The sequence below is a fragment of the Micropterus salmoides genome, unplaced genomic scaffold (assembly GCF_014851395.1).
Source record: "Micropterus salmoides isolate LMB-PRFRI ecotype aquatic unplaced genomic scaffold, ASM1485139v1 Ms_hic_scaffold_18, whole genome shotgun sequence".
In the NCBI taxonomy this organism is placed as follows: domain Eukaryota; kingdom Metazoa; phylum Chordata; class Actinopteri; order Centrarchiformes; family Centrarchidae; genus Micropterus; species Micropterus salmoides.
The window spans coordinates 25,766,825-25,780,446 of NW_024040928.1; the positions used below are offsets into that span (position 1 = coordinate 25,766,825).

Sequence of the window (13,622 nt, forward strand, 5' to 3'; positions counted from 1 at the left end):
GTCTGTCATTGGCGGAGCAGTCTGTCAATCCCTCTATCCAGTAAATATAACTTGTGATTGGACTGTACTTCAGCAGACAGCCAAGCATTGATCAAGAGCAGAAGGCCCTGCCTGCAGACCTTTTTTTAAGTTGCGAGGTTGCAAAGCTTCATTTTCGCTCAGTCTGAGTTTCAGAGTTTCAGAGCAGAGCTGCGTGACAACGCTGCCACAAATAACGTGAGTCGCAAACTCGCAACTGTGTAGATGTATCTCCGCAAAGTGGGTGTTGTAAACTCAGCTCTCAAAAATTGTTTGCAATAGGAGTGCAAATGTAATGTAATGTAATAAAGTTTCGCACTTTTGCACCTCAATTTTCAGAGTTTCAAAACTTTTTTTCACTTCATTTGCACACTAGTTTTCAGATCACCATTTACAAGGTTTCAAACCTGGAAAACAAACTAATACAGTGGGAGAACACTGACAAATTTGAAACTCTGAAAAATTGTTCTGAAGAAGGAGAACTCAAAAACAACATAATGTTTGCAGAGATATTATTATTTTTTTTACATTTTGCAAGCTTGCACATCTTAGTTTTCAATCTTGCAAGACTTTTTTTTAAGATTTTTAGTTTTCAAACACTTAGTTTCAACCTTTCAAAACTTTATTTTCAGTTTTGAATCATGGCAGGATATTAATCCCATACACGGGCAGCCTGTTGCCCCGGCTGTGTGTAAGTTATCTCCTAAAGCCCACACTAGAGGTTGGGTAACTACTACTTTGGCTAATAACTAGGCTAAGTTTGAACACACAGCTGCTGTAACAGGCTGCTCAGCACCTCCTCTGTAAGTTACTGAAGTTACTAACCATTTCACAAAGAGGACAAGTGACATAAAGTTAACAAACCAGGATTCACTTCGGGACTGAAGGCCAGGGATGGGTTGAAGCCGACTTCAAACTTGGAACATGTAAGTTGTGGACTTTATATGCAGTTTTACTGTTATACAGTATGTTAGCTGGGTGAACTTGCCGCTATCATGCTGCGTGGCTAAAGTGGCTAGTGTCTGTCCCACACACTGAGCCGTGTTGGAGTAACATTATTTCATACTGAGAGACAGTCTGGAGAAGCAGTAGGTGTGGTAAGTTGCTTTAGTGGTATTCTACTGCAAAGCTAACGTTATCTCCGCGGCTCCGCGACTTACACACAGACGGGGCAACAGGCTGCCGGTGTGGAATACAGGAAGTGGTCAAAAACCAACGTGCTGATTGGCCGAAATAGTGCTCTGTGCATCTGCACTTGATTGTTCTTCTTCAAGGACCTTGACCTGCCTGTGACCTTAAAACTGAATTTTGTGGTTTGAAATTGAATTTAGAGAACTGAATTTGAATTGAGACAACTGAAAGTGAAAGCACAAAGACTTGAATTTTTTGTGAGGCTCAAATAATTTCAGTTTAGATTCATAATATCACATTCAGTTTCAAGTTTATTGGAATTCAGTTTGAAAATAATAAATTCAAATTCAAGGTGAGCAATCCAAATTCAGTTTTTTAATGCAGTTATTCAAGTTGAGCAATTCAAATTCAGTTCTAAATGATTCAAATTCAGTTTGTACTGACACAAAAATCAGCCCATAGATGTTGAGGACAGTGCAGCATCCTCAGGAGCCTATAGGCAAAGGGAGAACATGCAAAGCCCTAGAATCAAGAATCAGACTGAGACACTTCAAGGTGAAAAGGCTAATCAATGAACAATAGCACTTTTTTTTATCTACGTAACTTGATTCATTCCGGTTTAACCTTTGTTCCACATGTGTAAAGAGTTGCCAGATCTGCTTTCCACAGAGTCATTCAATGGATCCAGAATGCTGCTTACCAGGTTATAGTTCACTGCTCCAGTTTTCAGTGTCTCTTTCCTCTAAGGTATATATTGGACATGACTGTTAGACCAGTTATGTTATCAACATTACATGCCATAGAAATATGATGAGTTTGATAAAATATTGTGAAAAAGTCAGCTGGAAACCTGCTGCAGTCAACTGAGAGAGATGTATTTTACCACAAGACAATGACCCCGAAAATATGAAGGTCCAACAGTTGACATTCAGAGAGTTCAATTGGATATCATGTTTGGAGGTTAGATTGAAAATAGCCGCATAGATTAAGGCAATACAACAGAGGGCCAATGGGTTGTAAAGCTGGTCAGTTTCAGTATTGTCTGGCTGAGCTCAGTTACATCAAGTTACAAAGGCAAACATGTGACTTATATGACTATAGTTAAAGCTACATTATGTAGTACTTCAAAATAATAGCTTCAAAATCAAAGGCAAACATGTGACTTTAAAAAACTTAAAGCTATATTATGTAGAAATTGTATCTCAATAGGATTTCTTTCTTTCTTTTGTAATAGGATGTATTCCAATGCTACATAGTGTTACAATGCAATTTCTTTGGAAGAAGCTAGGTTGGTATACTCAGTATGGATATCATGGCCTAGGCTGCAAAAACTTGTAAGTAGATGTTGTTGGAGGAAGCGAGGAACAGAAAAAGATAGAGACCAGACAAGAGTAAATATCGGCCTGGCTTTTACTCGTTGGCATGAGCTAAAAGAGCTGAAAGGATGCAAGACAGATGCCGAGCTGGCCTTCTTGCTGTTGGACTTGTCTGAAATAACTTCCAAATAACATCCAAATTAATGTAGTGCTCTTGCATCGGTGCTGTTTAGCACTGTTGGCTAGCTTGTCACCCATGTTTCAAGCAACATAATGTAACAGGCAACATAACCGAGCTCAGCAGCCTCTATGGCAGAGGAGAAGAGGACGTTGCAGACAGAGAGTGACCAAGTAAGAGGCTTCTGGATGTTGGCGAAAGCTTTGTGAAATAAAAAGGTTGCAAGACAAACGGCAAGTTGGCCTTCTTTCTGTTGGACTAGTAGGCAATATTGCTATGTCTTGTGCTGTCGCACTTGCTTGATGTTTGGCTGTGTTAGCAAAGTTGTCGACTTGTTAGTTTCCGATCATAAGTAATGTAATCATATCAAATGTAGATGTACAAGTGTTCTTAATTACGACAGTGATAAATTACACTCCCCAATTCACAAAAAAAATTAAATCTTACATAATGTATCTTTATATTCTGGAGCAGCAAATACAGATTTCTTTATTTTATTTAAAATGTTTCATAATTCCCGCGACCCTGTTAGCAGGATAAGCAGTTGACAATGGATGGATGGATGGATGGATGTTTAATAATTAATTTAATTGTCCACAGCTGTCAGAACATATTGAACAAAATCTAAAAATCCAAAACCAACATAACACATGCATATCTGAGTCTGAGTTAACTGCTCTTGGTTCAAGTTCAAGCTCAAGTTCAAGTCTGTATTTGCCAAAACGACGCAAGTCGCCTGGAATTCATTTTAGTGATTTGGCTCATTCAGGACAGTACAAGACAATATTGGACAAAAATAACAACACATCATCATACATAACAAATAGCATAAAAACAAAACAATACTAATGAGTAAATATAACAGATAATCAAAAATCAGACAAAGTGCTAATACATTTAGTGACACTGAGGAGAAGGACGTAGTTGTATAGGCAGAGCAGATAAGGATTGTTGGTGTGAATTGAGGGACCTCACAGTGCTATTTGAAAAACGGGTGGTTCTAGATCTGATGCTTCTTACCCTTCTGCCTGATGGTAGAAGGGTAAAAAGAGAATTAGCAGGGTGCAAAGAATCTTTAAGTATTTTCAGTCCAGTTTTAAGTAAACGGGTGTTGTAGAAGTCACAGATCTTAGGGAGGTCCAGCCCAATTATTTTTGACGCTGTCCTAACTACCCTATTCAGTGCAGATTTATCATCTGCTGAGCAGTTACCACACCTTACAGTGATGGAGAAAGTAATTATACTCTCTATCACTGCTCTGTAAAAGTGGAGCATACCTGCCTGGGACACTTTAAATTTCCTAAGTTGTCTTAAAAAGAAGAGTCGCTGGTGAGCTTTTTAACAATCTGACTGACATTGGTGTCCCATTTAAGACTGGAGGATATGGTGGTCCCAACAAACCTAAAACTTTCCACCCTCTCCACAGTTTTGTCCTTGATGACCAGGGGCTGTTTAAACTTGACCTCATTCCTTCAACCTCTATACAGGCTTAATTACTCTCCCTTTCTGATCACATTTCAACATTACGAAATGGCACATGAGAGAACAACAGTGCCAGCCTGTCTTGATGAACTCAAACTACAAACAAAACACTCTGTTCTGATGGTGCTGATAACAACTACTTTTAGTGGGTGAACTTTTCCAAACTTCAACGCTACCCTTGGGCTAGGCTGTTGGCCTCACTGTCAGCTACAAAAGGGACGTCTCTTTCCCAAAATACTCACAGAGCTAATGGCAGCAGGACGGGAAACTTATTTTATTAGTAAACTGTCAGCATTTTCTGTAAACGTCATGGGGATATTGGATGTTTTTCTTGCTCAACTTGAATAACTGCATTAAAAAACTGAATTTGAATTGCTAAACTTGAATTTGAATTTATTAGTTTGAAACTGAATTCCAATACACTTAAAACTGAATGTGATATTATGAATCTAAACTGAAACTATTTGAGCCTCACAAAAAATTAAAGCCTTTGTGTGCTTTCACTTTCAGTTGTCTCAATTCAAATTCAGTTCTCTAAATTCAATTTCAAACCACAAAATTCAGTTTTAAGGTCACAGGCAGGTCAAGGTCCTTGAGGAAGAGCAGTCGAGTGCAGATGCACAGAGCGCTATTTCCTGCCATTATTCAAAATTGAAAATAAAGTTCTGAAAGGTTGAAACTAAGGGTTTGAAAACTCAAAATCTTACTTAAATTAAGATGTGCAAGCTTGCAAAATGTAAAAAAAATAAATAAATCTCAAGTCTCTAAACATTATGTTGTTTTTGAGTTTTCCTTCTTCAGAACAATTTTTCAGAGTTTCAAATTTGTCAGTGTTCTCCCACTGTATTAGTTTGTTTTCCAGGTTTGAAACCTTGTAAATGGTGATCTCAAAACTGGTGTGTGAATGTGTGTCACCAGCATCCCGAGTGTAAATGACACCTAGGCTTGTAGGTACCCAGCCTTTTAAGTTTAATACTTGCATATTGCAAACCAAAAGGAGAGAACAGAATCAAATGGTTGTATTTGTTGAAATGTGAATAGTTTTATTCATTGCACATTTTCAGCCCCAGTGCCATGGTTCTTTAGTTTGGATTTGCTGCACCTAAAAACATTTGACAGCTGAATCAGATTATTGTGAGTCAGTTTAGTTTTCAATAAATGCTAAAGTAGTTGTCTTTACATCCAAAGGTGTCTTTGAGGGTGAACTGATGAATGGCTACCCATCTGTTAATGATCATTGTTCATTCATTGTAGACAATAACAATGAACTCCAGGATGAAGCTGTCCACAAATATATATGTCTTCTTCTTTTCGTCCTCCTGTGAGTGATGACCACAGCATGCTGCCTAATTGTCTTCAGTGCTTTAGGCCATAAAAGAAAAAACAAAAACTGGTTGTTACTGGTTAATTACAGTAAAGTCAACTTTAAATTACTCAACTACCACACATAAAACATGGTTTAATAGAATAATCACAGTTAACAAAAGCATACATTTTGGATTAATAACTGCCGAGATTTGTCTGGTAGAGTCTCCATTGATAGTTTACTGTAAGTTAGGCCTGCATTTAACACAGCATAAATTAGCCTAGTGGCTAGCGGACTTTTCCTCTCCTCATAGCTTAACAAATTACATGTTATTTATACTATTTCTTACTCACCGCTGGTTCAGTTACTGCATGTCCCGACACAACACCACGGGTGACATCGCGCTGATGAACAAACCGCCCTGAGCTACTACCCGTTGCAGATTTCCTCTCCACATCCATGCACCGCTTGGAAGCCGTGCTTCCTGAACACATATCCTGTGCACGTCTGTCATTGGCGGAGCAGTCTGTCAATCCCTCTATCCAGTAAATATAACTTGTGATTGGACTGTACTTCAGCAGACAGCCAAGCATTGATCAAGAGCAGAAGGCCCTGCCTGCAGACCTTTTTTTAAGTTGCGAGGTTGCAAAGCTTCATTTTCGCTCAGTCTGAGTTTCAGAGTTTCAGAGCAGAGCTGCGTGACAACGCTGCCACAAATAACGTGAGTCGCAAACTCGCAACTGTGTAGATGTATCTCCGCAAAGTGGGTGTTGTAAACTCAGCTCTCAAAAATTGTTTGCAATAGGAGTGCAAATGTAATGTAATGTAATAAAGTTTCGCACTTTTGCACCTCAGTTTTCAGAGTTTCAAAACTTTTTTCACTTCATTTGCACACTAGTTTTCAGATCACCATTTACAAGGTTTCAAACCTGGAAAACAAACTAATACAGTGGGAGAACACTGACAAATTTGAAACTCTGAAAAATTGTTCTGAAGAAGGAGAACTCAAAAACAACATAATGTTTGCAGAGATATTATTATTTTTTTTACATTTTGCAAGCTTGCACATCTTAGTTTTCAATCTTGCAAGACTTTTTTTTAAGATTTTTAGTTTTCAAACACTTAGTTTCAACCTTTCAAAACTTTATTTTCAGTTTTGAATCATGGCAGGATATTAATCCCATACACGGGCAGCCTGTTGCCCCGGCTGTGTGTAAGTTATCTCCTAAAGCCCACACTAGAGGTTGGGTAACTACTACTTTGGCTAATAACTAGGCTAAGTTTGAACACACAGCTGCTGTAACAGGCTGCTCAGCACCTCCTCTGTAAGTTACTGAAGTTATTAACCATTTCACAAAGAGGACAAGTGACATAAAGTTAACAAACCAGGATTCACTTCGGGACTGAAGGCCAGGGATGGGTTGAAGCCGACTTCAAACTTGGAACATGTAAGTTGTGGACTTTATATGCAGTTTTACTGTTATACAGTATGTTAGCTGGGTGAACTTGCCGCTATCATGCTGCGTGGCTAAAGTGGCTAGTGTCTGTCCCACACACTGAGCCGTGTTGGAGTAACATTATTTCATACTGAGAGACAGTCTGGAGAAGCAGTAGGTGTGGTAAGTTGCTTTAGTGGTATTCTACTGCAAAGCTAACGTTATCTCCGCGGCTCCGCGACTTACACACAGACGGGGCAACAGGCTGCCGGTGTGGAATACAGGAAGTGGTCAAAAACCAACGTGCTGATTGGCCGAAATAGTGCTCTGTGCATCTGCACTTGATTGTTCTTCTTCAAGGACCTTGACCTGCCTGTGACCTTAAAACTGAATTTTGTGGTTTGAAATTGAATTTAGAGAACTGAATTTGAATTGAGACAACTGAAAGTGAAAGCACAAAGACTTGAATTTTTTGTGAGGCTCAAATAATTTCAGTTTAGATTCATAATATCACATTCAGTTTCAAGTTTATTGGAATTCAGTTTGAAAATAATAAATTCAAATTCAAGGTGAGCAATCCAAATTCAGTTTTTTAATGCAGTTATTCAAGTTGAGCAATTCAAATTCAGTTCTAAATGATTCAAATTCAGTTTGTACTGACACAAAAATCAGCCCATAGATGTTGAGGACAGTGCAGCATCCTCAGGAGCCTATAGGCAAAGGGAGAACATGCAAAGCCCTAGAATCAAGAATCAGACTGAGACACTTCAAGCGTGAAAAGGCTAATCAATGAACAATGGCACTTTTTTTTATCTACGTAACTTGATTCATTCCGGTTTAACCTTTGTTCCACATGTGTAAAGAGTTGCCAGATCTGCTTTCCACAGAGTCATTCAATGGATCCAGAATGCTGCTTACCAGGTTATAGTTCACTGCTCCAGTTTTCAGTGTCTCTTTCCTCTAAGGTATATTGGACATGACTGTTAGACCAGTTATGTTATCAACATTACATGCCATAGAAATATGATGAGTTTGATAAAATATTGTGAAAAAGTCAGCTGGAAACCTGCTGCAGTCAACTGAGAGAGATGTATTTTACCACAAGACAATGACCCCGAAAATATGAAGGTCCAACAGTCGACATTCAGAGAGTTCAATTGGATATCATGTTTGGAGGTTAGATTGAAAATAGCCGCATAGATTAAGGCAATACAACAGAGGGCCAATGGGTTGTAAAGCTGGTCAGTTTCAGTAGGATGTATTCCAATGCTACATAGTGTTACAATGCAATTTCTTTGGAAGAAGCTAGGTTGGTATTCTCAGTATGGATATCATGGCCTAGGCTGCAAAAACACGCAAGTAGATGTTGTTGGAGGAAGCGAGGAACAGAAGATAGAGACCAGACAAGAGTAAATATCGGCCTGGCTTTTACTCGTTGGCATGAGCTAAAAGAGCTGAAAGGATGCAAGACAGATGCCGAGCTGGCCTTCTTGCTGTTGGACTTGTCTGAAATAACTTCCAAATAACATCCAAATTAATGTAGTGCTCTTGCATCGGTGCTGTTTAGCACTGTTGGCTAGCTTGTCACCCATGTTTCAAGCAACATAATGTAACAGGCAACATAACCGAGCTCAGCAGCCTCTATGGCAGAGGAGAAGAGGACGTTGCAGACAGAGAGTGACCAAGTAAGAGGCTTCTGGATGTTGGATGTTGGCGAAAGCTTTGTGAAATAAAAAGGTTGCAAGACAAACGGCAAGTTGGCCTTCTTTCTGTTGGACTAGTAGGCAATATTGCTATGTCTTGTGCTGTCGCACTTGCTTGATGTTTGGCTGTGTTAGCAAAGTTGTCGACTTGTTAGTTTCTGACCATAAGTAATGTAATCATATCAAATGTAGATGTACACCTGTTCTTAATTACGACAGCAATGAATTACACTCTGAAACTGTAAGGGCCCCAATTCACAAAAAAAATTAAATCTCACATAATGTATCTTTATATTCTGGAGCAGCAAATACAGATTTCTTTATTTTATTTAAAATGTTTCATAATTCCCGCGACCCTGTTAGCAGGATAAGCGGTTGACAATGGATGGTTGGATGTTTAATAATTAATTTAATTGTCCACAGCTGTCAGAACATATTGAACAAAATCTAAAAATCCAAAACCAACATAACACATGCATGACTGGGTCTGAGTTAACTGCTCTTGGTTAAACTTGACCTCATTCCTTCAACCTCTATACAGACTTAATTACTCTCCCTTTCTGATCACATTTCAACATTACAAAATGGCACATGAGAGAACAACAGTGCCAGCCTGTCTTGATGAACTCAAACTACAAACAAAACACTCTGTTCTGATGGTGCTGATAACAACTACTTTTAGTGGGTGAACTTTTCCAAACTTCAGCCCTACCCTTGGGCTAGGCTGTTGGCCTCACTGTCAGCTACAAAAGGGACGTCTCTTTCCAAAAATACTCACAAAGCTAACAGCAGCAGGACAGGAAACTTATTTTATCTGTAAACTGTCAGCATTTTCTGTAAACGTCATGGGGATATTGGATGTTTTTCTCCAGTCCTCCAGTTCTCTCTCCCTGTTGGGGGCTCTGTTGGTCCTGCTGCTCGTCTACCTCATCTCATCCTCTAGCTTCACCTCCCAGGAGGATGGGAAAGATCCTCCAGGACCAAAACCACTTCCGCTGCTTGGGAATCTGCTGCAGCTGGACCTCAAGAGACCCTACCAGTCATTACTGGAGGTGATGATAAGAGTAGTTTTCTTTCGGTAGTTTGTTGTTTTTACCTTGTTTTCTTTCTCCTTGTGTTTCTTATAAAAGAAAATACCATGTTGTTATGCTCCTGTTCTTAGCTTTCCAAGAAATATGGGTCAGTGTTCACCGTCTATCTGGGACCCAAGAAAGTCGTGGTCCTGGCTGGATACAAGACAGTGAAGGAGGCACTTGTCAATCATGCTGAAGAGTTTGGAGACAGAGATCCAATACAACTTATGCATGATGCTAGTAAAGGAAATGGTAAGAAAAGACAAAAACTGAGCTCTTTCCAAATGATCACCCTTTTCATGTTTACAGCCTTTACCCATTTTCAGCTGCTTAGTTACCATATTTTGTTGAACTACTTCGTCTCAGGGGTTTTATGGTCCAATGGTGATTCGTGGAAAGAGATGAGGCGCTTTGCCTTGACCAACCTGAGAGACTTTGGGATGGGCAAGAAGGCTTGTAAGGACAAAATCATTGAGGAATGTGACTATCTCATTGAAGTGTTTAAGAAATTTAAAGGTAAATGTCTTTTTATAACCAGCTGTGTGAAAAACAACATTTCTGGCTTTAAATATTTATATTTAATATCAATCCTCATAATTTATATACTTTTCTCTGTTTCCCTTGTTGCAGGAGAAGCTTTTGATACAACTCAACCAATAAACTATGCAGTCTCTAACATTATCTGCTCAATTGTTTATGGCAGCAGATTTGAATATGATGACCCAGAATTTACGTCCCTGGTGGATCGAACAAACAGAAACATTCAGCTTGCGGGCTCCCCATCAGTACAGGTGTCATTTCATATATTTATTAAACTTTCAGCATTGGGGTTTTAATATACATAATACATAAACTGTGGCAAATGAAAAGAACAAATTAGTAAATTTATTTATTATTTTACAAACTGATTTATATTTTTAACAGGTGTACAACATGTTCCCATGGATCTGTAACTGGGTTTCTAACAGGAAGGAAATCCATAAGTTGACTAGCACCAGTATTAAACAGAACTTACAGCTGTTCAGTCGTTTGAAAGAGACCCTCAATCTACAGATGTGCAGAGGATTTGTGGATGCCTTTCTGGTCCGAAAGCAAAATCTGGAGGTTTGAAAGTGTATTATCACCTATCAAAATTGCTATTATGCTCATTGCTATTAAGATTCTAACATCTGTATGAACTAACATTTGAGTCCCATATTTGATTCCCACGTTTGAGTGTGATGCACAGCGTCCAATTAAGAAACCCAACATTATAGCTTTTTGACTTTTTAATCATTGTCTATGGGTGAAAGAAAGGCCTTTTTGGGCCTATATATTGACCTTTAACTCCTAAAATGATAAAAAGTCCAGCTCTGTTGCTGGGGGCCTGGTGAGAAGCCAGTACCTCCAGTGAGTGCTGGTGGCTCAAGTTGTCATGTCCATTTACACTCCTCCCAGGCCAGTGACAATGAATGAAAAAGCAACCCACTGAACCGTCACCAAACCAAAAAATCCTGAGATTCTCCAAGTAGTCCTTCCAAGTAGTGTAAAGCGTGAAACATTTGGATCCGATTCATTTGAATAACTGCACTGATTCATATACCTGCAGGAATCTGGTATTACCAACAGTGACTTCCACAATAATAATCTTACGATGAATCTGTTTGCTGCCGGCACTGATACAACAGCAACTACGCTGAGATGGGGACTTCTGCTGATGGCCAAGTATCCAAAAATACAGGGTAAGGAGCCCAAGTGACCCACAACAACAGTCGAAGCAACAGTAAGTGCTTTACCAACAAGATAATAATCTTCATGAAAACAAAAACCTTTCATCTTCCAGACCAGGTCCAGGAGGAGCTGAACAGGGTAATAGGAAGTCGTCAGGTGCAGGTTAAGGACAGGAAGAACCTGCCCTTCACTGACGCTGTCATCCATGAGACACAAAGACTGGCCAACATCGTCCCCATGGCACTTCCTCATAAAACAAACCAAGACATCACTTTCCAGGGTCACTTCATTAAGAAGGTTAGACTGAATGAAACGTCTGGTATGGAGGACCCAACCTGACTTGGAAGAATGTATTAAATAGAAAAAAAATCAATTACTAAAATGACAAATATATGACAAATATAAATATATTAACCTTTGGGGACAGTAAAAGCTATAGTAAATAATATTAAATACATTTCTTGAAAATTATGTGCCATTATTTTCTGTATAGATGTATGGATTTGATTATATTTTTATAAGTGAACTTAATGGCACATATTAAAATGTTGATTTCTTTTCACAGTTGAACTTAATAACTTTTATTCCGTGTCAGCATTGAAAATTGGTATAAATTTGGCACGTTTATTTTTAATCTTTCATAATGACACTTAATTATACAGTTTTTTCATTCATAGATTTGTTAGCATTCTAATTTCTATTTCTAGTCCTGTTTGGTCCTCCATATACATCTGCAAGTTCAGAAAGTAGCAACTAATTTCTGGGTTGTTTTGTCATTTGAAAAGTATACTGTTGCTTAGCACATTGACAGCTTTTCAATTTGTGTATTTTCTACAGGGGACCACAATGTTTCCTCTCTTGACCTCTGTCCTGTATAGATTTGATAGATTTAATAGATTACATTTTTAAATCAATGACAAGGAGTGAACTTACAGGCAAATATTAAAATGTTGATTTCTTTTCACACTTGAACTTGACTACCTTCATTCGGTGTCAATATAAATCTAGATTATCCATACAATTTTGGCACGTTTATATACGTTTAATCTTTTTAATAATGACCTAATTATGCAGTTTTTTCAGTCACTGATTTGTTAGCGTTCTAATTTCTATTTCTAGTCTTGTTCGTTTCCTCCATACCCGTCTGCAAACTCAGGACAATAACTCAGAATCTAGCAACTAATTTCTGGGCTTCATGAAATATTGTGTAGCTTTGTATTTAGTAGAAAAGTATACTATTGCTTAGAACATTAACAGCTTTTCAATTTGTATATTTTCTACAGGGGACCACAGTGTATCCTCTCTTGACTTCTGTCCTGTATGATGAGAGTGAGTGGGAGAGCCCACACACCTTTTATCCTGCCCACTTCCTGGACAAAGATGGAAAGTTTGTCAAGCGAGATGCCTTCATGCCTTTTTCTGCAGGTTGGTCAATTTAGCCATCACTTCTTGACGTTAATGTACATGCAGAGGACATGAACATCTTCCTTTGTTGTCTCTTTCAGGACGCAGGATTTGTCTTGGAGAAAGTCTGGCCAGGATTGAGCTCTTCATCTTCTTCACCACCCTCCTGCAACACTTTCGCTTCTCTCCTGCACCTGGAGTTTCAGAGGATGAACTGGATCTGACTCCACGTGTGGGCTTCACCCTCAACCCTTCACCTCATAAACTGTGCGCTGTTTCCTGTATGTGATCTGTAGTAGCTTGAAAATGCTGCTTTGACTATGACTTTAATTCAGATATATTCAAGAAAGTACAGTAGATTACGTAATTTGTACAGTGCAATATTCCATGCAGTGCAACAGCAGTGAACATGTTCCATATTTGTCCGTTTGGGTTGCTGTAGAAACATGGCAATGTCCATGTAAGAGGACCCGCGGTGTATGTAGATAGACATGGCTCATTCTAAGGTAATAAAAACACAACAAAAAACGTTTCATTATGTAAGTTCGTCATACATTGACATTGCATGTCTGTCAATAGATCCTCCTAAATATTACACACTAAACCTTTAACTTACGTAACTAACATACTTGTTTTAACCCAAATCATGATCTTTTCCTGAACTTTACAAAGTAGTTTTGGTGCCTAAACCTAACCAAATTGCGACATTAACCCTTCACAATGTTAAGTGCTGGTTTTGTTTTCAAAGTCAAACTGGACGTTGCATATTTATTATTTCTAAGTTGGCTGCAGTGTTGTATTTTTTTTTCCAGATGATAATACTGTTACATAACCTGCTAAAACACAATTACCTTGTGTTTATGGT

The 13,622-nt window shown here is 38.7% G+C and overlaps 1 protein-coding gene and 1 long non-coding RNA gene across 2 annotated transcripts; one reads left to right on the forward strand and one right to left on the reverse strand.

Annotated features, from left to right (window-relative positions):
- Nucleotides 1-5,142: 5,142 nt before the first annotated feature.
- On the reverse strand, nucleotides 5,143-5,923 carry LOC119908750. The gene is made up of 2 exons (XR_005445333.1): nucleotides 5,785-5,923; nucleotides 5,143-5,487 (listed from the first exon to the last, which is right to left on the reverse strand). It is a non-coding gene; the product is annotated as an uncharacterized LOC119908750 (long non-coding RNA).
- A 3,365-nt stretch (nucleotides 5,924-9,288) lies between these two features.
- On the forward strand, nucleotides 9,289-13,290 carry LOC119908707 (cytochrome P450 2K1-like). Its single transcript, XM_038726548.1, has 9 exons — nucleotides 9,289-9,622; nucleotides 9,733-9,895; nucleotides 10,010-10,159; nucleotides 10,274-10,434; nucleotides 10,568-10,747; nucleotides 11,232-11,364; nucleotides 11,466-11,650; nucleotides 12,637-12,778; nucleotides 12,859-13,290. The coding sequence occupies exons 1-9, from the start codon at nucleotides 9,416-9,418 to the stop codon at nucleotides 13,044-13,046; spliced, it is 1,509 nt and encodes a 502-aa protein (XP_038582476.1). The 5' UTR covers nucleotides 9,289-9,415; the 3' UTR covers nucleotides 13,047-13,290.
- Nucleotides 13,291-13,622: the final 332 nt, after the last annotated feature.

Excerpts from the sequence above, each read along its gene's own strand:
- LOC119908707 (XM_038726548.1), top strand. The coding sequence starts at position 9,416 with ATGGGGATATTGGATGTTTTTCTCCAGTCCTCCAGTTCTCTCTCCCTG. Across the intron at positions 10,435-10,567 it reads CGGGCTCCCCATCAGTACAG|GTGTACAACATGTTCCCATG; the intron begins GTGTCATTTCAT and ends TATTTTTAACAG. Across the intron at positions 12,779-12,858 it reads CTTCATGCCTTTTTCTGCAG|GACGCAGGATTTGTCTTGGA; the intron begins GTTGGTCAATTT and ends TGTCTCTTTCAG.